Source organism: Sphaeramia orbicularis, chromosome 21 (assembly GCF_902148855.1).
Source record: "Sphaeramia orbicularis chromosome 21, fSphaOr1.1, whole genome shotgun sequence".
Taxonomy (NCBI): domain Eukaryota; kingdom Metazoa; phylum Chordata; class Actinopteri; order Kurtiformes; family Apogonidae; genus Sphaeramia; species Sphaeramia orbicularis.
Window position 1 is genome coordinate 9,252,733 of NC_043977.1, and position 26,382 is coordinate 9,279,114.

General features: G+C 37.0%; 1 protein-coding gene across 1 annotated transcript in view; it reads right to left on the reverse strand.

Moving 5' to 3' along the window:
- Positions 1-18,678, reverse strand: part of pde1a (phosphodiesterase 1A, calmodulin-dependent) — a 45,595-nt gene extending 26,917 nt beyond the window's left edge. The window contains 2 exon segments of the mRNA XM_030125648.1: positions 1,135-1,161; positions 18,524-18,678. Of these exon segments, the coding sequence (XP_029981508.1) occupies positions 1,135-1,161; positions 18,524-18,525 (29 nt within the window). The 5' untranslated portion in view covers positions 18,526-18,678.
- Between the last annotated feature and the right edge of the window lie 7,704 nt (positions 18,679-26,382).

Below are 26,382 nucleotides of genomic sequence, written 5' to 3' on the forward strand. Positions count from 1 at the left end.
ACATCACTGCACCGAAACAACAGAAAAACACATTCACATCATTAACTGTAACTGAATTCATGGGTGCATGTGTACTGAATGTGGTTCAGGTTCAGTATGAGCTTCACCTCATTCATCTTCACTGTGATGAAAATGTCATGTTTGGTTCAAACATCATTTCCCATAATTCTCACTCTGTCCTGAGGCCATGATGGCGGATAATGTTGGAAACATTCAGACACTCCCACTTATTTCAGAAACAGGAGATTTTAAAGGCTATTGATAATTTTTTTTGGTTTTTTTTTTGATTATTTCTGTTCATTTTGTTGATTAATGGGGTACAAATTATTAAAACTAGAACAAATGCAAAATTTTAAGCATGTCGTGGTTATTAACAGCAAAAACATTATTATTTCATGGCAAACTTAATCACTGTTGTGGTGCTATTGAGTCATTTCAGGTCAAACATAGAATCTGCAGCATTTCTTTTGCAACATATATATAAAAAAACGTATTTTGTAATAACAATGCAAATGTGTTTATATTAAAGTCTGTAAGAGGAGTTAATTAAAGTACAACAGATGAAAATGATTTAAAAAAAAAAAAAGATCTAATGTAGTTAAATTTGTATGACATGCAGTTTTATCAGTTAAACACTAATGCCTCATTCACACGAACATGAACATTCTTGTAAACACATTTTATTTTCCTCTTTTCAAGATGAATCTCCAGCATAACCTTTTCTGACTCTACTTCTGCAGAATTGACCCAAACAGAATGTTCCAGGTCCAGTTACTTGTTCCACAATTTGCAAGCTGTGATTTTTTTTTCCTGGTTTTATTTGTATTTATTGTGTCTCTGGTTAAAAATAAAGGCTTAATGTCAGTAAACACACACAACCAATGACACAAACCCACAAACACAACCAGACAAACCCACACAACCAGACAAACCCACGTCTGTGGAAACAACAGCGATGGGAATAAATTTAGTCAGAAACAACAGGTAAGAGTCAGATCAAGTGGTTCTGAGAGGAAAGAGAGGACCAGAGTAGAGACAGACAGACAGACACAGACAGATGGACACAGACAGACAGGTGGACGTAGGAGGTGTGTTTGTGTTAGTGTCAGATCCGTCTGTGGTTCAGTCTCTTACCTCTGTGAAGCACTTTTATATTTCTGCCTGTAAACAAACAGAAAAACAGAGCAGTCAGCAGGAGGAAAGCACCAAGGACAGACAGACGGACACATGGACAGACAGATGGACACATGGACAGACAGACAGACACATGGACAGACACATGGACACATGGATGGACAGATGGACAAACAGAGAGACACATGGAGGAGGAGAATAAATTCAAGACATTCAAAGAACTAATCAGTACAAAAGAACATCGAACATTCATAGAAATAAACCCAACATCATCATCATCATCATCATCTTTAAGACCACACATTCACCATCACAGCTGAAAACTGAACAGAAGGAAGTTCACACAAAAAAACGTAGTTCCTGTAAAAGATCCATTTTATCTTGTAATGGTTTTATTTTCACTTTAATTTTCAATCAGTCTCTCAAACTGAGGCTTCAGTGACCAATGAACCAAGAGATGTAAACATGACATGGAATACTATACACATGGTATACTGTATACTATACGTATGGTATACTGTAAACTATACATATGGTATACTGTATACTATACATATGGCATACTGTATACTATACTTATGGTATACTGTATACTACACGTATGGCATACTGTGTACTATACATATGGCATACTGTATACTATACGTATGGTATACCAGTACACTATACCTATGGCATACTGTATACTATACATATGGCATACTGTATACTATACGCATGGTATACTGTATACTATACATATGGTATACCAGTACACTATACCTATGGCATATTGTACACTATATGTATGGCATACTGTATACTATACCTATGGCATACTGTATACTATACATATGGCATACTGTATACTATACGCATGGTATACTGTATACTATACATATGGTATACTGTATACTATACATATGGCATACTGTATACTATACTTATGGTATACTGTATACTACACGTATGGCATACTGTATACTATACTTAGGTATACTGTATACTATACATATGGTATACTGTATACTCTTATGGTATACTGTATACTACACGTATGGCACTGTATACTATACTTATGGTATCTGTATACTATACTATGGTATACTGTATACTATACATATGGTATACTGTGTACTATACTATGGCATACTGTATACTATACTTATGGTATACTGTATATACACGTATGGCATACTGTGTACTATACATATGGTATACTGTATACTATACTATGGTATACAGTACACTATACCTATGGCATATTGTACCTATATGTATGGCATACTGTATACTACCTATGGTATACTGTATACTATACGTATGGTATACTGTATACTATACGTATGGCATGCTGTATACTATACCTATGGTATACTGTATACTATATGTACGGCATACTGTATACTACCTATGGTATACTGTATACCAGGGGTGTCCAAACTTTTTTTAAAGAGGGCCAGATCTGAATGTGGAGACTGACAGGGGCCAGTGGTCCCTTCTGACGTTTTTTAAACAGTAAAAATTACATAAAAGCGATAATTTTAAAAACAACTTTATTTTCATTGTCAAAATATCATTTTTTTAAAATGGCAATGTAACCAAATCTAAGCCACTCAGGTATGAACAAATTAAAAAAAAAAAACATTTCTGCCTTCCTTTCACATCTGGAGTCAGATAACATAGAACAAACCGTGTGGAGTATCTTAAATGTCCAAGAAGTTGATAAAAATCTTAACCCCACATTCATTTTAAACATGACTTATGTGAGTAATCATTACTCATATATTACTCAGTAATGCAAAGTCTGTTAACATTTAAGATGAAAACATGACTCTTGCTCTTGTCTTTCACAAAATCATTCAGAAAGTAATATTTTGTGTCACATCTACAGGGGTTGGACAAAATAATGGAAACACCTTCACCTCAAGATGATAATGCCCCAATCCATACAGCTAGAATTGTTAAAGAATGGCATGAGGAACATTCTACTGAAGTTGAGCATCTCGTATGGCCGGCACAGTCCCCAGACCTCAACATTATTGAGCATTTATGGTCAGTTTTAGAGATTCAAGTAAGACGTCGACTTCCACCGTCATCGTCTCTAAAAGAGTTGGAGGGTATTCTAACTGAGAATGGCTGAAAATTCCTTTGGAAACAATTCACAAGTTGTATGAATCAATACCTCGGAGAATTGAGGCTGTAATTGCCGCAAAAGGCGGACCTACACCATATTAAATTATATTTTGTTGATTTTTCAAGATGTTTCCATTATTTTGTCCAACCCCTGTACAAGTACATAACACCAGCAGTTAGAGGCAACTAACCTGGCAACTTGGTAGCTGCCTTGGTGGTGAATTCACTGAACTCACAGGTTCACATGAAGAGTCACTGTTGTGAGTTTAAAGCAGCTTGAATTTGCTTCACTTTTTCCGAACGCTCACTCCCTGCTAGCTTGTCGTATGTGTTAGCATGTTTTGTCTGCTAGTGTCTTTACGTTGAATTCCCTAAACAAGGCAACAGTCTCTTGACAAATTAGGCAAACACAATCACCTCGATTTTCAGTGAAAAAAATTTGTAATTCCCATCTCTCCTGGAAGCGGCGGCCCTCACTGTCAACTTTCGTTTTTTTTTTAGAAATTAGCGAAAAGGGTTCACGGCAAGGTCACAGAGCCAGATAGAGTTAGAGTGGTGCTGCCACCATGAGGTGAAAGGAGGAACTGCATTTGGAACCTTTTATGATTCATGTACTCGGTTCAACAGTCCAAACGGGCCATAAATAATATAATATAAAACCGAAGCTGTGGGCCGTATAAAATCTGACCGCGGGCCGTGATTGGCCCCCGGGCCGGACTTTGGACATGCCTGCTGTATACTATATGTACGGCATACTGTATACTATACCTATGGTATACTGTATACTATATGTACGGCATACTGTATACTATACCTATGGTATACTGTATACTATATGTATGGCATACTGTATACTATACGTATGGTCTACTGTATGTATAAACAGGCCTGTTGGTGCTTTTAATGTAAGTACAATATGCTTAAAACTTTATATTTATTGTAGTTTTAATAAATCCAGCCCATTTGGGTTTGTTAAAAAATATTTGACTTCTTTTCATTGAGGCTGATTTTGCAAAGTAATAAATGTTTGTCTTTTTTGCCACATTAACTCAATTACATCATCAGCCTTTAACCATCTCAAAAACCTTGCCAGAATCAAAGGTTTTACTGTCTAAAGCAGACTTAGACAGACTTATCCATGCATTTATCTCTAACAGGTTAGACTACTGTAACGGCCTTCTCACTGGACTCTCTAAACCAGCTGTCAGACAGCTGCAGTTCATCCAGAATGCTGCCGCTCAGGTCCGAACTAGAACCAGGAAGTACGACCATATCAGTCCTGTGCTCAGATCTGCACTGGCTTCCTGTCGCTCAGAGAATAGATTTTTACAACAGCTCTGCTGGTCTATAAGTCTCTTCATGGTCTAGCACCAAAGTACATCTGTGACATGTTGGTCCCATATGAACCATCTCAGACCCTGAGAACCTCAGGGACTGGTCTTCTGCTGGTTCCCAGTTTCAGGACTAAACAGGGAGAAGCTGTGTTTCAGTTCCACGCAGCTAAACTCTGGAACAGTCTTCCTGATGATGTGAGGCAGACCTCTACTGTGACAATGTTTAAGTCCAGGCTGAAAACAGCTCTGTTCAACTGTGCATAGAACAACTGAAAGGGTTCTATCTGCACTCTGACCTTTTACTTTGTTTTAATTGATTATTATTTATGTTTTATTGATTATGTTTTAATTGTAATTGTGTGTTTTTAACTTGCCTCTTTTCCATTCTTATAAAGCACTGTGAATTGCGCTGTGTATGAATTATGCTATACAAATAAATCGGCCTTGCCTTGCCTTGCCTTGCCTTGGCTTTTACCACTGATTCCTGTCGTCCGTCATTTCAGTCTTGGTTTATTTGTAAAACTTAAACCAGTGCATCATATTTTATTAAGTTCATGTCATGCATTTAAAGTTGTTCAAGGCCTAAATCGTAGCCAAAGTGCAGTCATCATCAGTAGGAAATATACAGAATGAACTTAGATTTGTACTGATGCACTGACAGGTGGTAAATTAAAGGGAAACCTGAATAAACATAATGAATGCAGATGTTTCCACCCAGATGAACTGCACGGAACAGCGGAGCAATTAACATCCCATCATGCTTGGTTTCATGGACCAAAAAAGCTGAGGAAAAGATCAAAGTGACATCTGTTTAGATCTGAAACAGCGTCAAACTGTGGACGACGCCTCAGATCTGACGATGAAATTAGTTTGATAATCAATGAAAAACACAAGTTTGATGTGATCGGATCAGGACACGAGGCCAAGATTCAGATTTACAGTAGTCTGTTTTTTTTTGTTCACATTATCTGTTAAAATATGGTCAATGTCTGAATCCTGAACTGAGATAAAGCAGCAGTTACATTACATTACAATTACTACTACACACAAAATACTGAAAGTAAAGGTTATGCATCCAAAACCTCACTTTTAAGCTAAAATATGGTTCTATCATCACTATTTTTTAGGTGATTTGTCTCTTTTTGTTTTGTCAATTTGTCATTCACCCTCATTCAAATGACTATTATATAGCGCTATTGACACAATCCAACTGTCATCTTTTATCTGAGACTGGGTTCTTTCTATTGGTCTATAACACATTAGGGTAGAGGTCTGCATTGGCTGAGGGGGAGGGGTGGAAGTGGGTGGAGCAGAGAGCAGCAGAGTACAGTCAGTGAGAGAGACATGGACGATGTTTATTACTTTTATCGGCGTTTTAGAGAGGTTTTAGTAGTGAATTCTTGGAAATAATCCTCAGTTAAGTGGACTCTGTCAGTGTGTCTCGGGCATCATAAAAAGCTATACAGATCTGACTGCTGTAGTTTGACATACTTATGCATTATTGGTCGAGGAAGAGAATAGTGAAAATGGCAAGCTGATAGGACCAATATTTTGGGAGATATTAGTAATTTTGGAATACAATAGCCTCACAGTAGCCTTGCCCAGAATCATAGAATCGAAAGTGGGTTACCTAGCAACAGATAAACAATAGGGTCACATTGCCATGGTGTCAAATTTCATGTCCAGAAACAGACATGCCAGCTGAGAGGTTATTTAACTGAAAATGCCAGTGGACTTTGCCAAGAAAAGTAAAGAAAGTAAAGGAATGAACTGGATCAGAGGTAAGTTTATTATTTGCCACATCTAGAACCCATGGTTCCCCACGGGTCATCGGGCTAGTTGTATATAATAGTGAGAGTGCTGTTTTGGAGTGTTCTACTAGTGTGTTTTGATGTGTTTCTGTTGAATTTCACTGTTTTTATCTCTATTTTTCCAGTTTGTACAGTTCAGATCTATCCAGGGCATAAACAGCTGCAGTGTCTGTATTTGAATCAGTTGATGGATGTTTTTGTCAGTGAAATGATGGGAATTCAGAACTGGTTCCCAGTAGCTCAAATCCTTAGAATCGTTGCCTGCTTAACGATTCTGCTTATTGATTCTGCCCTCGTTGTACATGCGTGATGACATCACATATACGCTGCATTGTTTTGGTTTAGAACATAGTCAACATGGCGTCAGTGCAGAAACACTCCAAAGTACAGCTACATTTCATGCGAAAAGACGACACCAGGGCCATGTGTAACACTTGCAAAAGCTTCCATTTCTTCAAAAGGGAAATACCTCCAATATGCTCAAACATTTGTCCACACAGCATGCATTCATTTGCAGGAATGTCACATGTTTGATACGCTACTTAGCGACACTTGTGAATCTAATGGCAGAACAAACATCAGGGCACCATCCGGGCCTGGTTCTGGAGGGACAACAAATGTCCTGCCCCCTCAAATAAAAGTTTCTGAAGGTAGGGAAAAGGAAAATGAGGTGCACAACAGTGGGAGACATAGAGGAATTAGCAAAGTGTAAGTTTCACTTTCACTTTGTATGGTCGTATGGTGTGCCATTTGATCGTACGTCAATTGACACCAAGATCTCCAGTTCACACAACTCTAACCCCCAGTGTGGTATTTGACTCGGCATGAACATACACATGGAAAACTTATAATGTACAGATAACACACCAATTAAAAGTGTCTTGTATATTTACGTGAGCCATATCACGTTTAATACCTGACTTGTTTTATACCATTTTGTTGCATTTTCATGCATAAAGGTCGTCTTTTCTGTATGAAGTTGCTTCAGTCTTGACTTTGTGACGAAGCACAATGATGCAAAATACAACCAACGGGTAATTCACCTCAAATTAATGAAAACTTAAGTAATGAGTCTGTTTGGTTTATTTAAGGAGAAGAAAAAGCAGACGTTTGTGGATGGTGGATAAATCCATGTATTTGTGCATCTACCAGGTTTCTTCTGGAACAGTCCATCTTCTGTTCCATTAACAGTATGTTGCTCTCATTAAAAAGCTGAATCCACATGTGAGAGTTGAACGTCGTAAAACCTGGTGGTCTGCAGAGAGCGTTTGGTCCGATGACTCATCCTTCACCGTATTCTCCATAAGTGGGCGAGAGCGTCGAGACCAGAACTGACTGTGGACCCCCACGGCGACAGGATCAGTGTCAAACACAGCTTGAAAAGTGGTTTTATTGATCGGAAAATGAGTTTATTGCTCCCAAAGTCCGGTCGGTTTCACTGCATCAGTAACCACGGATACATGACCAGACCAATCGGACGCCAGAAAACGACCCGCAGTATGTGACTCATACACATCGGAGATTCAGCACTAATTCTATGTGACAAAGATTTCAACATGCATGAGTTTTCTTCAGTTTAAATCATTGTAAATAATCAGTGGGCAGAGAAATGATGATGTCACTGCTTTGGGCGCCAATAGTTTGGGATTCATCGAACACATCGGTCAAGTTGGGTGGAACTTGTTAATCACAACCATAGTTATTGTCAAGAAAAAATGTGCTTTCTTAAAAAAAATCAGACTCTGAAGTCAGATTTAGCAGATGAATGAACTGTCAATCACATGTCAATCAAAGTCCAACCTGAGTCTGATTAATTATCAGATTAATAGCGGAAAAATTCAATGACACATCTGATCATGTAAAAAAATTTGCAAAATGAGCACAATAAAACAAGTATGAACAAAAACAAGCTAAACAATAATAAAAAAGTACAGAAAAAACATAAACTACACAAATAACAAGTGAAATAATCTAGAAATAAACAAAATACAGACTAAAAAATAAAATGACCAAAAATTACTAAATGCAAGCAAAGTAATAAAAAAGACAAAAAGAGGAAAATTATGCAGAAAATGAATAGAATGAGATGTAAATTAAATATGTAGAAAATGAACAAGTAACAATTCTGAAAAATATGAAAAATAGTAAACAACCAAAATGATACTCAAATAATAAAATGACAAAACTGAACAAACAGAACTAATGTAAATAACATAAGCAAAAAAAGGAAAAGAAAATTAGCAAAATCAGCACCACATTAAATAAGTATGAACAAACAAAAGCTAAGCATTATTAAAAAGTCCAGAAAAATCAAAACCTGTACAAAAAAACAAGTAAAATAACAATACAGACAACAAACAACACAGTGACTAAAACACAAAAATGAACCAAAATAAACAAAAACAATTAGAGAATTCCAAAAGAAAAGACTAAAATGAGTCAAATAATGCAGAAAAAAAACTTAAAATGATCCAAATAATTTTGAAAATGAACAAAAGCAGCACCAAATAAAAATACACAGCAAAATTTGTGCGTCTGGTTTCGACCAACTCGATATGTAAAGTGTCGTGAAATAACTTTTGTTATGATTTGGCGCTATATAAAAAAAAATTTGATTGATTGATTGATTGAAAATAACAGCGATTAAGATGATAAACGTCCTGTATGAACTTATTATCAGTCAATTTTTAGCATTAATTCACATTTGTAATGCACAGTTGACTTAGTTCTTCAGGATTTTCCTTTAATTCATCCTCGTCTTTAGACTTAATTCACCCAAACGTCATCATAAATAACCTCAAACATCTGCATCTCCATTTTCCCCCTCATTTACAACGACTCCGAATGCAGCACCGGGTCTGAAATTAGCCAATCACAGGCCTGGACCCGAGGCCGGCAGCTAATCACAGCCCTGACACCTCTCAGCTGGAGACGTGACTGAACAAACCTGTGATTTGACGTCTTTTTTTCATGTCTAATTGTACACTGACTCTGGCCTGCGTGGGCGAAATCAGCGCGGAGCGAGAACAGGCGGCGAACAGCGCCTTTTCATCTGAGTTTTTGACCATTGACAACAGCGAAAAAAGACAGGAAAAAAACTGGAAAAAATACCAAAAAAGATAGAAAAAACAGGAAAAAAGACAGAAAAGAGACTAAAAACAGACAAGACACAGAAAAGACAAAAAAAAAGACAGAAAAAAGACAGAAAAGAGAAAAAACACAGACAGGAAAAATAGACAGGAAAAAGACAGAAAAGTAGAAAAAAGACAGAAAAGAGACCGAAAACAGAGAAAAGACAAAAGACAGAAAAAATAGAAAAAGACAGAAGACTGAAAGTAGACAAAAGACACAAAGGAAAAAAGACAGAAAAAATAGAGAAAGACAGAAAAGAGACAGAAAACATACTGAAAAAAGACAAAAGGCATAGAAGAAAAGACAAAGAAGACAGAAAAGATAGAAAAACACAGAAGACAAAAATAGACAGAAAAAGAAAGAAAAGAGAAAAAGCCAGAAAAGCCAGAAAAGAGACCAAAAAGACAAAAAGACAGAAAAAAGGAAATAAAGACAGAAAAGACAGAAAAGAGACCAAAAAAGACAAGACAGAAAAAAGAAAAAATACCAGAAAAAGACAGAAAAGAGAAAAAAGAAAAAACTGAAAAAAAGACAAAAAAGACAAAAAAGAGAAAAGACAAAAAAACTGAAAAAAGAAGAAAAAAAGAAAAAAAAAAAAAAAAAAAAGAAGAAAGACACAGAAAAAGACAAAAAAGACAAAAAAAAAAAAAAAGAAAGAAGAAGAGACAGAAAAAAAGACCAAAAAAAGACTGAAAAAAGCCAAAAAAAAAAAAAGGAACAGAAAGAGACAAAAAGCTGAATAAGTCTGAATCCTACTTCAACAACGTGGACAGAGTTAGTTTGTGGAGGACAAGTCGGTCTTTAGGGAATAATTATTTTTATCTGATTTACTCTGATCTACTTCTTAATTCACTGTGATGCCTTCAGGTGCACGATCAGTGCAGAGTCTTTAAGTCGTTTTCATCCCGACACCACCTACGAATGAAAGTTTGGAATCACACGCATCTGTCATAAAACAAACAAAAAAATTGTATAAAATAAATAATATACTGACCAAATAACAAAAATAACCAAAATGGGAAAAAAACAATACAAAGGAAAACAAACTGTATAATAATGCATGAAATAAACAAAATAAACACTAAACTAAACAAGTATAAATAAAAATGAACAAAAACAAGCAAAATAATAAAAAAAGGACAAAAGATTGTAAAATAATGCAGAGAATGAGTAAAAGCATGATCAAAAAACAAGCTAAGCAATAATAAAAAGTACAGAAAAAGCAAAAACTGAATAAAAAAAACGTGAAATAATCCAGAAAATAAACAAAACACAGACTAAATTACAAAAATTTAACAAAAGTAACATTAATAAGCAAAATAATACAAAAAATGGACAGAAAAGGAGCAAAATCATGCAGAAAATGAACCAAATGAGGATGAAATTAAATAAATATGAACAAAAATGAATACAAGCAATAAAAAAAAAAGTACAGAAAAAAGTGTTGAAAAAAATAGCATCGTACTTCTTTTTATCTGATTGACTGCAATCTACTTCTTAATTGACTGTGATGCATTCAGGTGCATCATCAACGCAGAATCTGTAATGCTACTGAAAAACGCAAAACCCCCTCAAACTTCAGCGGTTTGAGTTCAAATGCACATACACATCAACCTGTCCTCAAATGCACCATGTTGTGTTGAAACGGCCCATATGGGACCCTGAACGCACCATGAGAATGGTCTGTTTTATTATCAATCAGGGAATTCCATGGGTTTCCAGCATTTCTGTGTTCGTCTTGTTCAGTTTTAATCGACCAAACGCTGAAAAATCTGCTGTTTGTGTGTTTGTTTTGCTAAATAAATGCTATTTTACACATTTGTGCTTCACGAAACAATCTGTCGGACTCGAGTTCTGCTGTTTCTCACAAAAGATGTCAATAAATTCACACAATGCACAAATAAAAATTTAAAAAAGTGTCGTCCTGGTCTCTTTTTTCCTCCTTTTTTTTTTCTCCTCGGCAGAGTTTGCTGCATTGAAATGCTCTCGCTGTTACCACGGAAACTGACAGGGAGGAGGACAAAAGACCAAATGTGTGCACTTATTTGTTTTCTCTTCAAACAGGAACGACCACATACAGTTTTACATCCATCGCAGACGACGAATACAACGCATCACAGCAGAAAACACACAACAAACACAGAAACACAACTTTCACACCTCGGATGCACTTTAATTCAATTTTATCAAACTTTTCTGCACATTTTAGACAGAGTTACGGTTTATAAATGCTGAGAACGGGCTGAATAAAATAAAGCTCAGCAAATGTATAAATTCACCTTTTCACACTTTAACAAATATCCTGTTGAAATAGACTGATTTAAATCATTTACTGGTTTGATTTCTCCACATTTCAATGGAAAAATATTGGGAAAAAACCTGTGTACTTTAGTGTCAGATGATATTTTCACAGTGGAGTTTATTTCATTTGATTTTTCAGTTTATTTAGTATTTAATGATAAAAATGTGATGAATGACATCATAAAACACTAAAATTGGGGTAAAGGATGAGTTAAAGTATCTGTTAAATAATGTTTATTTTATTTTATGGGTATGAATTTTTCTTTTCCTACCTTTCTGTCCTAAGTGATTTATCATTATTATATATCCTCTGTATTTTGTATTTTTCAGTGTAAATCATGCATTTTCCGATATTTAATTCACTGATCATTCACAATTCATTTTCATTAAAGCTCAGAGTAAATTCAGAAGTTATTATATCAAAACAAAAGTAAGTGAAGAAAAAGTGACTTTTGCCTTTTTTGTCCATTTTGTTGATTATTTCACCAGTTTTTTGTGTAAATTTTGTGCAACATTTTGTTCATGATTTTTATTTCTCATTTTCTTCATTTTATATTGATTCTTTTCATTATTTGGTTAATTTTCTCAATAATTTTATTCAATTTCTTCATTATTTTGTACATTTTATTGATTGTGGTGACTCCAAAATTAATTTTTCTCTATATTCAAACTTTTCTAAGTAATTTAAACCATTTATATTATCCTCTGTATTTTGCATTTCTAGAGTAAATCATGTATTTTCTTATGTTTAATTCACTGATCATGTAGATGTTCATTAAAGCTCAGAGTAAAATCAAAGGTTATTATTTCAAAACCAGAAAAAACTGAAGAAAAAGTGAGTTTTTCAGCAAAATATATCATCAACTGAACATAAAAACGAGAGTCTCCATCCACCAGTTTGATGTTCATAAAAACTAATTGAATAAATAAGTCACTTTTTCTCAGTAAAATAGAACAGTTTAGTTCAACTCTCCATACCAGACTGGAGTTTACTTTATTTGATGACATCTGAACAGTTTCCTTCAAACCTAAACAAAGCCAAAAAGCAGCTCAAATTCTAAAACAACCTCCTACGTTTCCCATAATGCTGCCTGGTTTGGTCTCTTCTAATCTAAGGAAACCATGATGACGTCTGCCACAGATGAGATAATAAAGCTTTATTTTTCAGGTCAAGTCAGACTGAACAAAGGGTTAAATCAATGGAATGAGCCTTTAAAACTCTGGTTAATAGGTTAGTTACTTAACTTAGTTTTTAAGTTACATTAGTTTAGAATTTTTGTTTTGCTGTTCTAATTGTGTTACATATAGGTATAGATATAGATATAGATATTTGACACCAAGTTTTTCAATTTTACAGCAAATGAATATTGGCTCCAAATATCGGTTATCGGCATTCATTACTAATCACCCATAATATTTTTAATATAAAAGATGAATAAAAACAACCCATCACCATGCCAATTGCTTTCTTTTTTCATGCTTAATGATGCCAAAATTTGCATATACATACTAACAATGTTGCATCCCCTGTATATGCTCTAACCAAAATTAGTGGGCCTGATATGTGGGCCAGTAGCTCATGGATCAGGGCCAGTGACTTTAAAACGCCGTATGACTTTCATCATATCTGTAAAACCCAAGTCAAAGCCTAAGTATCACGAATCCATAAGCCTTAAGGAAAAGCCGTAAGGATTATTCACCTGAACCTCTTCCCTCACGGTGAACAATTTTGAAGTGTAGTCCACCATAAACAATCCATTTGTTTACAAATGGAGCCAGTACGTCACTCAGGCATTTTGAAGAAATGGACTATTTATGGTGGAGTACACTTCGAAATTGTTCACCGTGAGGGAAGACATTCAAGTGAGTAATCGTGTAAAGGCTTATGGATTTGTGATACTTCGGCTATGACTTGGGTTTTACAGAGCTGATAAAAATTGGTGACAAAAGTCAGATGTAGCTTTAAAAAGTTACAGCACTGTTTGGCCAGTGGGTTGAAAAGGTTCATGTCAAGCCCTGTCACAAGATATTTACGTACACGATACACGTAAACACACACACACACACACACACACACACACACACAGATAGATAGATAGATAGATATAGATAGATAGATAGATAGATAGATAGATAGATAGATAGATAGATAGATAGATAGATAGATAGATATAGATAGATAGATAGATAGATAAAAAAAACGTATTATATATTTTCAATACATGGGTAACATGTCAGGTTTTCACTAACTAAAAAGCTACCCCCCACCACCACCACCACTACCACACACACACACACACACACACACACACACCATAGCCAAGCAAATCCCTCCCAGACACCCCCTCCCATCGTCATCCAATGGGGGGACTGGACTCTGTGTTGGGCTGGCTTTGGGCCGTGGGCCTTATGTTTGACACCGCTGTTATAGAGTTGTCTAAACATCCAGATCAGATCCACATAGAAACCAGACTTTCCCCGTTTACAGGTGTCAGCGTCTGCTCTAGTGTTCCAGGGTTAAAACATTCAACGTCCTTGTGAGTTTTCATTCTCGTTTTCTCACCTTCGGCTGTTTCTGTCTCTTTGAATCCACTGCTGACACTTCACTTGCCAATGTTTATTACAGGCTTTGGCAGGAATAAAAGCTGGTTTTGGCGTTGACTTCTGCTTTGGAATTCCTGTTTCTGCTGCCAACTGGTTACTAATACAGATGCTGCACATTGGGTCCAGTAAAACACAACAGAGATCCAGAGGATTGTTTTAAGAAAATGACGCTTGATTTCACAGATGAAAGAGAATTATGCCATGAGGAGGGCCGATAAAAGCCTTCAATTACAGGTTCCTCTCACCTCCAGACCGTGGTTTATTCAGCCGGAACCGCTTTCATCCTGACCTCTGCTCATTCCACTGTCGGACACAAAACCTGCACGACCACGAAAATATGAGGCTGGTTGACCCGACATGTCAATGCAAATGACTGGAGGTATGACGGTGTCAGTTAGACTAGAGCTGTCAGACTATGTTAGTTTCAGGGTTCCACAGCCAGACCAATATGATCTAAAGTGGACCAGACCAGTAAAATCATAACAGAATAATGATAAATAATGATAACTACAAACTTATCTCCATGTGTTAGAGTGAAAAAGGAAAATTACTTTATGAAAAAGTTTACATCTAAAACTATCCTTGAAAAATGTGAATAAGCATGAGCAACCTTACATTAAAAAAAGGGAATTTTTACAATATTACCACATTATTACAGCATTACTCCTACTATCACAACTACAACTACCACTAATACACTACTACCATACTACTAATACTACAACTACTACTAATACTCTACCACCACCACTACTACTCCTACTAATAATAACTATAATACTTATAACCACTACCACTACACCAAAACATTCAACGCTGCGGTGCCATCGATGCTACGATACAGTTTAATTACATTTTTGTCTCCACTCATGAGTGTCGGAGGACAATAAAATGTGATCAGTGTGGGTTAAATCATAGAACAGTTCACTGAATACAGATAAAAAAGACAGAAACAGAATAATTCACATACAATTCACTTTAATTGATCAGCTCATTGTGATGAGCCAACTTAAAGTGTTCATTTCAGGTTTTCACACCTGATGCTTCTGCAGTTTGAGGTCATTTTCCTCTTAACCCACCACCTGGAAAAAACTGCTCTAATGAAGTAAATCTATGCTTTGTAAACTAATATCAGAACAGAAGGGACAGTTTTACAGTTTATACAGGTTATTTTATAGTGATTCAAAGTTATATGGTGTTTGTGTGAGTGTTGATAAGATCAGACAATTAGATATAAACAGGAGTTGTAAAGATCATCCTAATTTTAATTACAAATTAGAGATATTGGGAATTTCTTCTCACAACATGTACTATCAACAGAATGTACTGAAAATCTGTAAAGAACATCACAGTGGCCATCCACAAACTGAAGGATATGCAGAATACTCTACAAGTCAGGGTTTTATCATCAAAGTTTGGAGGAAAACACAAAACTTCAAGAAACCCAAACTGAATTCCACACATAACCTGTCACAAACAACATTCAGACTGTCTTCTTGTGCATAAAGATAATGTACTAAAGTATCTGTAATAAAAAAAAAACAGCACCAAGGGTCTTGTAGTCAAACAGCATATTTAAAGACATTAATTGACATTTATTGACCTTTCAAGGTCACTCATGGTCAAAGGTCATGGCACCAAATGAAAGCTCATATGTGACTTATTGCCAATAGTAATTATATCAATATCTTCAACTGTTTCCAAGTTATAGCACTTAAACCCATTATGAACCAATGGGAGTTTTAAAATTAAAAAATTCATCAAAATTTAAAAATCTATATTTCTCCATTCTTTGAATAAACTTGGTAGACCTCACGCCCAACAAAACCCTGCTATGAATTTCAGGTGATTCTGGCTGATGGTTTTGGAAAAGAAGTTTCTTGAAGAAAATGTTTACGGACAGATGATGAACGGACGGCAGATGGACGACAACTGATACCAATAGTCGTCGGACCTTCAGGTCATTGGACTAAAAACCACCACCAGATGTAGAACTGAAAACTGTCTAAAGTCCAACCATCCGTCCAATTCCAAACCACATGTAACAGTCACAATCATGTAACAGTGCAAATATAAATAAAAGCTACAATACTTCCTTTCCCCCAAAACCCCCAGGTGTTTCCACAAACATAATTATAGTGCAGTAATAGTCTCAAAATGTGTAAAGTGATGCACAAAAACCCCACAACCTCAGAAGACTGAACCCCAGACCTGAATCTATAAGACACACATTGATTATATTACCAGACCATCATATTAGCTCATGCATTGGCAGGAGCTCAGTGTCCATATTTAATAGACAGTCCACGGCTACAGCGTCGCATCATCACATCCTGCAGAACATTCACACTTCTCCTAAATTAAACTTAAGTAATAAAACAAGAAAAAAGCTACGTCCACACACACTGTGATGCACGAGACTGAACTTGTTTGGATACAGACTACGAGTGTAAAGAAATATTTCAAGTTGGGAATTCATCTCAATTTTTGCTGATTTTTTTTATAGATACTGATTCTTGAACAGAGGCAGTACAGCCTTTTATAGAACGCCTGCACACTGTACTGTGGCCACATTTAATGATAAAATGCAGAAAAAAGTTTAAAAAAAAAAAAAAAAAAAAAAAAAAAAAGAATTAAAAATTGCTCCACATCCCTGTATGTCACCGGGCACAGTTCTATCTGAATCCCCAGTTGAATGTGTGAAGTTGTCAGGTTCTGTCTCTATGTTAGAGTCCTGTGGTCTGGATGAAGGAGATCAATCTGCCAATAGAAGTGGGCGGTACTTTCACTGGAAGAGAACACAACTAATCAGTCAAAGTCCCATACATGACTTCTACCAGTGATCAATAGGAACTATATTGGTATCTACAACCATTTCCATGTTATAAACCATCAAAATACGGACCATTATGAGGAAAGGCACATTTTTAATATTTCAAGAATTCAACGATCTAAATTTGTCAAAACTGTGAACAAACTTTGTAGTACTGTCCCAAGAAGATACATATAAAATTAGAAATGATCCTAACAGTAGTTTTGTCAAAGAAGAAGATTGTTGAATCTAGACACTGGTGACCTTGAGTTTAACCTTCAGGTCATTCAAGGTCGATGTCATGGTCTCAAATCAAAGTCCATATATGGACTTCCTATCAGTGATCAATAGGAACTATATTGATATCTGTAACCATTTACATGTTATAAACCATCAAAATATGGACCACTACAAGTAAAGGCACAGATTTCCGACATCATCCCAGTGAAGTTACATACAAAATTTGAAATGCAGTCTAACCATAGTTTTGTCAGAGAGGATGTTGCTACTGAAAACTGTTAACGAGAAGAGTGACAAAGATGACTGAAGAAATCAGATTAACCCTCCCGAGGAGGACAGAGGACGTAAGTGCATTGCTGGGTCTCCAGAGGTTAAATGTAATGTGCCTGTTGTGTCTGTGTTCTGTGGATCCAACTGTGGGTCCAGACCCTGTGTGTGTACACACATAATAGCCTTGTTTTAACCGTCGTTAATCAATCAGCTCACATTGTGGCTCATTTATGCACCATTTGTTTTTTTTTTTCTGTGTGCGCAATCTCGCTCCTGGGTTTGTGTTTCTTTTCTTTTGCAGAGAGTTTGCTGCATCGCAACGCTCGGCCGTTACCGTGGCAACAGCGGAGGACAAAAAAGACACGCCGTTTGGATATATCTGATGCGTGAGCCTCCGATTTCCGACAGCTGTTAGTCCTGCTGCGACGGTTTCCTGTTGTTACTAACATCAGGCACAGACACACAACACACACACCACAGATAAAGACACACACAGATAAAAACACACACAGATAAAAACACACACACACACCACACTTGATGTCGCACTCCTGCTGTTAACCACTCATTTCTGTCACTCATTTTCCCTCCATCCTCGGTCCGTGCCAGCGTCGCCATGGCAACCAGCCGACCACACAAACGCGCAAACGGCCGTCAGACTCCACAGAAGTGATTCCCACAAAACACGATCACTGATAATCAATCGACAGCCATCGCACTGCGTCATCGATATTACATCATCCTCATCCTCATCCTCAGTGTTTACTCACATTCCTCGGAGCCGGATCAGGACCTGACTGTTGCAGTTCTGCTCCAAAGCGTCTTCAAAATCTGCACCTCCTCCTCGCTCTGCTGCTGCACCTCCTCTGAGTGCACCTCCTCCCCAACCTGATGCTCCTTCTCAGCCTGTGACATCTGTTCAGTCTGCACCTCCTCCTGCTGCAGCTGCTCCCTCCTCCTCCTCACTCAGTGGGACCTCCTCGATGTACACCTCCACAATCTGATGCCCCTCGCTCTCTCCTCCTCTCCTCCTCCTTATTCTCCTGCAGCAACTTCTCACTCTGCTCCTCTTGCATCTCCCCTTCCTCCTCCTCCTTCAGCACCTCCTCACTTTGCAATGCTTCCACCTCCTCCTGCTCCTCTTGCATCTCCCCTTCCTCCTCCTCTTGCACCTCCTCACTTTGCACTGCCTCCACGTCCTCCTGCTCCTTTTGCACCTCCTCTTCCTGCTGTACTTGCTCCCCCAACTCCTCCTCAGTTTCCTCCTCCAACGCTTCTTGCTCCTGCATCATCTCCTCCTCCTGTTGCTTCACCTCCTGCTCCTTTTGCACCTCCTCTTCTACCTGCTGCACCTCTTCAACCTCTTGCTCCTGTTGCACCAACTCTTCTTGCTCCTCCTCTTCCTCCTCCTCCTCCTCCTGCTTTACCTCCTCCTCCTCCTCTTCCTCCTCCTGCAGCTGCAGCTCCTCCACCTCCTCATTCATCTCGTCGGGGAGGAGCAGAAGGAGGCGTTCGCTGTCGGAAACTGTTCACAAAGGCAGAGTTTGAGGCGCTCTCAGACCGACCGAGTCGTGAAAACATTGACGCTGATCATTTGTGTTTGATGGAACTTCTTCCAACTTCCTGTGATGTCACCTCAGGGCTCAGCCAATCAGCTGCAATCGGATCCTTTTGGGGCAGCCGAGGGGTTAAAGGTCACAAGATGAGCAGAGTAGTTCTTTTCGGTCCTGAAAGTTGGAGTTGACCGTCAAAAAGATCCGATCACGTGACGACTCGTCCCTTCAGTAGAAGACGGCTCCACACGCCGCCACCAACGCCGCCGCAGAATGATCAGGATGAATGTCCCGGAGCATCGCCGTGGCAACGTAAGGAGGAAGTCGACCGATGGTAAAGACAGAGTGGAAGGAGAGAGAGAGGAGAGTGATGGAGGAGGACAAAGGAGAAGCAGAGAACATCGCTGAGTGTTTCCGTGGTAACTCAGTAACGGTTGCTAAGAGTGATGGAATCCTGCATCCAACAGACCTCCCTCCTCCTCCTCTTCCTCCCCCTCCTCTTCCTCCTCCTCCTCCCTTCTGCCAAATTCAAACACACATAACTTTACGCTCAGCTCAAACGACGCACAGGCATCTCCATCCGTCGCTGCCTGCTACCGGCAGAGTGTGTGTGTGTATGTGTGTGTGTGTGTGTTTTGTACAGATGATGTAATGTTACTGGAGACGATTATGACTAAACCTCATCCTCAGTCCAGAGGTAGAACATCTACAGCCCGGAGTCCTGCTGCCACCCCCTACAGGCCAAAACTGACACTACAACATATTGGAAAACTTGGTCCAAACGTCAGCGTCCTCCCTCCTCTTGCCTTCTCCTGTTCTGCACAGACTCAGTAGACGTGTCATCGCTGTTTGTCACATAAATAATGAAATAAAGACTCAACAGCTTGATGGAGCCGTTTATATCCACAGAGGGAGTAGATCGCCTCCTCGCCTCCGCCGTGTTACTACAGTATCTCCCAAATGGATGTCCAGCATAGAGCTGCATTACTGTCATTTACTCAGAAAACACATCAGAGTTAATGCCTCCATCAGATTAAACCAGGGGTGTCAAACATGTGGCCCGTGGGCCGCTAAGGAGTCCAATCCCTCCCATGAAATGCAAAACTTACACTGAAGATACTAACAGTGAAGGGTGACAAACTGGTTTTAGTTCAGGCTCCACATTCAGACCAATATGATCTAAAGCAGGGATGTCACAAGTGTCACTGTCACAAGTGTTTCCTCCTGGAGGATTCTGTTGGGTTTCTGTAAATTGGCTTAGAGTCTGGTTTCAACCAACTCAACATGTAAAGTGTCATGAGATAACTTTTGTTATGATTTGGTGCTATATAAATACAATTTGATTTGATTTGATTTGTCAAACTCATTTCTTCCAGAGGCCACATTCAGCCCAATTGGACCTCAAGTGGGCCAGACCAGTAAAGTAATGCATCATAACTTATCAATAATGACAACTTTTTATCTTTGTTTAGTGCAGTAAAAAGTTTTAAATTATTACAAACTATCCTTTAACAAAAAACATGTAAATAACCTGAAAAAAAATTAAATTTGTAAGAAAAATAAGGGTAGTTTTAACAATATTATGCCTCAACTCAACAGTTATACATGTGCATTATGCACAATGGTATACAAACATTTGGTAACAAGCATAAAATTGTTAAAAATTTGGAATTTGGAACTAAAATAACAATTTCTCATTCAATTTCTCATTTGCCCAGCTCATTGCTCATTGCTCCTTGGTAGTTCTTTGAGGATCAACTGGATTAGTTTTGCTCTTTTGAAGCAAAACTAGTCCAGTTGAACCTAGTACCTAGAAAAATGGACTTGTCCTTATTTATAGGTTACTGTGCTATTATGTTACTTTAGATCATATTGGTCTGTATGTGGAACCTGAACTAAAGTGAGTTTCACACCCTTGATTGTTAATATCTTCAGTGTAATTTTTGTACTTCGCAAATTCATCCCAGGGGCCAGATTGGACCTTTGGCGAGCTGGTTTTGGACCCCGGGCTGCATTTTTGAGGCCCCTGATCTAAAGTAAAATAACAACATAATAACCTGTAAATAATAACCCCTCATTTTCTTGGTTTGATGTGAAAAAAAAAAAAAAAATTACATTATGCATATAAATAATGACGACGCCAAAATTTTCTCTTTGTTTTAGTGCAAAAAAAACCCCATTAAATTCTGAAAATATTTACAAACTATCCTTTAACAATAAAATGTGAACAGTAGTAATCTGAACAAATATGAACAACCTGAAACCTGTCTGCAGAAAATTAAGTACAATTTTACCTGGAATCTGTTTGGAATGGTTGCCATTTTATTTGCAAAACAGGATGCTCTGTGTGTCCATGAACAACTTCATATCATCTGTGTCATATCAAGAATGGTGTCCCTCAGGGTTATATTCTTGGACCAGTCCTTTTCTCATTAACCATGCATGTGAATAACCTGAACAAATATGAACCTGAAATGTCTAAAGAAAATTAAGTGCAATTTTACCAATATTCTGCCAGTTAGTAAATGTTTTTTGCCTTAGTAGATCCAATCCGTTTAATGTACAAGTATAAATGATACATCTAGGAATAATATCATTAAAATTGCAATTATTATTTCAGTTTTTTCAGGTCATTCACATCTTTTTTGTTTGGATAGGTTGTAAATATAAATATTTTCATACTTTAACATTGTTTTTTGCACTAAAACAAAAAGAGAAATTTGGAGTTATTTATAGGTGGTGTTATTGTACTGGTCTGACCCACTGGAGGTCAAATTGGGCTGAATGTGAAACCTAACAGAAAATGAGTTTAACATCCCTAGATGAGATCAGTAATTACTACAGTTATAAATAACTACTTTTGTGTCAGTTCCCAAATTTATTTTCCCCTCTATTTAACCATTCTTCAGTGATTTATCTCCATTTATTATAATATTATCCTCTGTATTTTGCATTTCTTAGTGTAAATCATGTATTTTCCAATATTTAATTTACTGATCATACAGATGTTCAATAAAGCTCAGAGTAAATTCAAAGGATGTATATCAAAACAAGTAACTTTTCCAGTCTATCATTAACTGAACATAAACCAAGTGTGTTTGTCCACTGTCATTTATTGAAGTCCATGGGTTTGTTTATGTATGTATGTATGTATGTATGTATGTATGTATGTATGTATGTATTTATTTGTTTTCAATTTTGTTCAGGTTGTGGCTTATATTGTTTCTGTTACATATTATTTTTGTCAATTTATTATTACCTCCGCCAAGGAGGTTATGTTTTTGCCAGGGTTTGTTTGTTTGTTTGTTTGTCTGTCTGTTTGTTTGTCTGTCCGTTAGTGTGCAACATAACTCAAAAAGTTAAGGACAGGTTTGGATGAAATTTTCAGGGTTTGTTGGAAATGGGATAAGGAAGAAATGATTAAATTTTGGTGGTGATCGGGGGTGGGGGGGCCCACGGGGGGGGCACTGATCGTTAGTGTGCAACATAACTCAAAAAGTTCTGGACAGATTTGGATGAAATTTTCAGGGTTTGTTGGAAATGGGATAAGGAAGAAATGATTAAATTTTGGTGGTGATCGGGGGTGGGGGCGCCCACAGGGGGGGCCACTGATCAGCCTTGGCGGAGGTCTGCGCTCTCCGAGTGCTTCTAGTTCATTTTGTTGATTTTATTGATTAGTTTGGCTGTATTTGTTCATTTTCTTGCTTATTTTATATTTATTTTTTACTTTATTTCATTATTTTTTTGTTATTTTTTTCATGTAGTGTATCATTTTGTAAATTTTGTATTAATTTTTGTTTGTTTTATTTACTCTTTATAAATTAAAAAAACAAGTGTGTCCAATCACTATCATGGATCAAACTCCATGGGTTTATTTTTTCCCTTCAGTTTTGTTCAGTTTGTGGCTCAGCTTGGTTTTGTTAGTTATTATTTTTGTCATTTATTCATTTTTTTTTTTTTACTCATGTTTGCCGTTGTCAGAAGATGTGATGGTGTTCAGAAACTGGCTGTGCTCTGTCAGTTCGCATCCACCCACCTGTTCAACGCCCTCGTCTTTTTTCAACAGAATCAGATGAAAAAGTGCTGCAGCGTCTGTCACCGTACGAGTCCATGCACAGCAGCGTCTGTTTCATCTGATTCACTTCATTTACAGGGTTTGAATCAGTTCAACTATTAAACAACCTGATGCCACTGTGTCCTTCTGTTACTGCAGATTAATAACCCTTTAAGGACTACCATCTTAATTGGCCTAGATTTATTTGTTGTTTTTGCAATAAAAATGTCAGAAATTGTCTTTTTTTCTCCAATTCTTTTGCATGTTTTTTCAGGAAGAACTTAACCATTAATTATTATTATATGTAATAAATGCTTAAAACAGTATGTTTTAGCAACAAAAAAAAAACTATCGACTTGAATTTTTATCATATTTATAATGAAAGACAACTGAAAATGTTCATAATGAAACAGAAATAAACTTTCACTTATTTCACATTTGAGTTTGCCTAGATCATTCTGTGGCCATGTTCTTATTATTTTTAGTTCTTTCTAGTCATTTTGATCCTCTGTGATAGTTTGTGTTCACTTTCTGTCTAGTTGTAGACAGAGCGCCTCATTTCACTGACAAAAGCATCCATCATCTGATTCAAAAACAGACACTGCATCTCTGTATGCCCTGGATAGAGCTTCATATGGATTTACATATATATGTATACATACATTTATATAATATTTACAGCTAAAATACAACTATCAATGAACTATACAAACCAGAAAAATACAGATAAAAACAGCAAAAAAAGGTGAAAAAAAATTACGAAACTTGGCAAAAACACATCAAAGCATAGTAGTAGAACACTCCAAAACAGCACTATCACTATTATATACAATTATTTAAAAGAATTCACCACTAAAACCTCACTAAAATGCTGCTAAAATGAATACAAATTTACCATCTCTCTCTCACCAACTGCACTCTGCTGCTCTCTGCTCCGCCCACTTCCATCCCTCCCCATCAGCCAATCCAGACCTCTACCCTAATGTGTTACAGACCAACAGAAAGAAGCCAATCCCAGACAAAAGATGACATTTGGATTTTTTCAATAAAGTAAATGGTTCAGGAGTTGCTGCCATTTGAATGATGCAAAATACAAAATGTGTCGCCGGAGACACACTCGTCTTATAAGGGTTAACATTGGTTTTTATCATCACGTCTGCATTAAAAACCTCATAAACTAGGACTTGATCAGGTCTTTACCAGGTCTTGGGGTTCTTGCCGGTGCAGGGTCCTGGGGGTCCGAGGACTCGTCTCCCGAGGCTGAGTCTGTTACTGATCTGTGGCAGTCGATGAATGGCTTTAGTCAGATGAACAGAATCACCTGGAAATGAAAGAAAACACAGGAACGATGTGGGTTTGACCCTTGGGTTCACTTAAAGTCAGGACGAAAACCTCCCAAAAAAACTGACAAGAAGATAGAACACATTCATATTTGTACTGCTTTTTTCTAAATAAAGCTCTTACACAACTTCAGCCCTGCTCAGAACCACCAAACATTCAGTCATTTTAAGGATTTTAACCTTTGCCACACCAGTCTGATTACGTGAAGTCACTGTTATTTATATAAAATACTAACAAAATTATTTTCCATATAACAAATGTTTGATGGATGGGTTTTTTTGGTTGTTTTTTTTAAATCAGTCTTGGATTTGTCAAACATTCACCAACATATTGACTTTGGTGAATTATTTGTTTGTCAGGTTTAACATTTACTTCCCTCTTCATTCATTCAGGCCAAAAAAAGTAAAAAAAAAAAAAAAAAAAACTGCTATAAAACAGTAAAAAATATTTTTTTCTGCATAAACTTCAGCCCTGCTTCAAACTACTAAACATTCAATTATTTTAAGGAATTTAAGTCTTGAAGTCCCTGCTGTTTATGAAAAACACACACACACACACACACACACACACACACAAAAAGTTATTTTCCATATAACAAATGAAAAAAACCCACTCACTTCTACCAAAAGATGATGGTTCACCACGATCCTTGCATGTTTTAATAATTAAAACTGAATGACTGGAAAGTTTTCAAACCAGTTTTAGTAGTTTCATCTTCTCTGTTCTGTTTCTTTGTTTAGTTTCATTCATTTGTTTCATCTTTCTCTCATGGTTGTTTCAGAAATGAGAAGCTTCTCTCCGCGTCACTAAAACGGTTAAAGAACCAAATCACATTCATCACTGCAGCCATTTTAATTATCTAATGAGAGGATCTGAATTATTTACCAAGTTAAATCCAGATAATGACCTTTTTTTTTTTTTTGCCGTGCCTTATCTTATCACTGAAGTTCAAGTATTTTTTCCCTTTTGCTCAGAAATATCTGGACTTTCTACTTTTTATATTTTCAACTGACTCCATCTATTAGGGAACTACTTTTATTTTGCACATCTTTCCCAACGTGCTAATGCTATGCATTGTGTGTGTGTGTGTATGTGTGTGTGTGTGTCTGTGTGCGACTGAATTTCCATACAGAAATAATAGTCAGATGACCTTTAACCTTTCCAACATCGCGCCTGATTTAGCCTTGATGAACTGATCAATAATCCAACAATTCCATCAAAAGACCACCCCATGGTGCGGATCCAACGCAACATTATAGTCTCATCATATACATACATATAATTATTCACTAAATCTGGCTCCAGTGCACTCATTTGAGTTCATTTTTTTACTTATACACCAACGTTAATGACTCCCCAAAGCAGAAATAACACACTTAAAGCCTAAACCTACACACAAAATGTGAATTAATTAACAAAAATGCAGTAATGGCCCCATTACTAAGAGACCACTTATTCTGTGTTCATTCCTTCATGGTACAAAACTTCAAGGACGGTTACAGATTAATTTAATGTTCAAGGATGGATTAGTTTATAGATATAGAGTTTATATGTAGCCACATTCTACTGTATAACCACATCATTTTAATTACATACAATAGTTTTGCACTTACTTATGTATATTTCTTTTCATTATCTTGATAATATATTATCTAGTACATAGACAGTGCATGCATGTGTG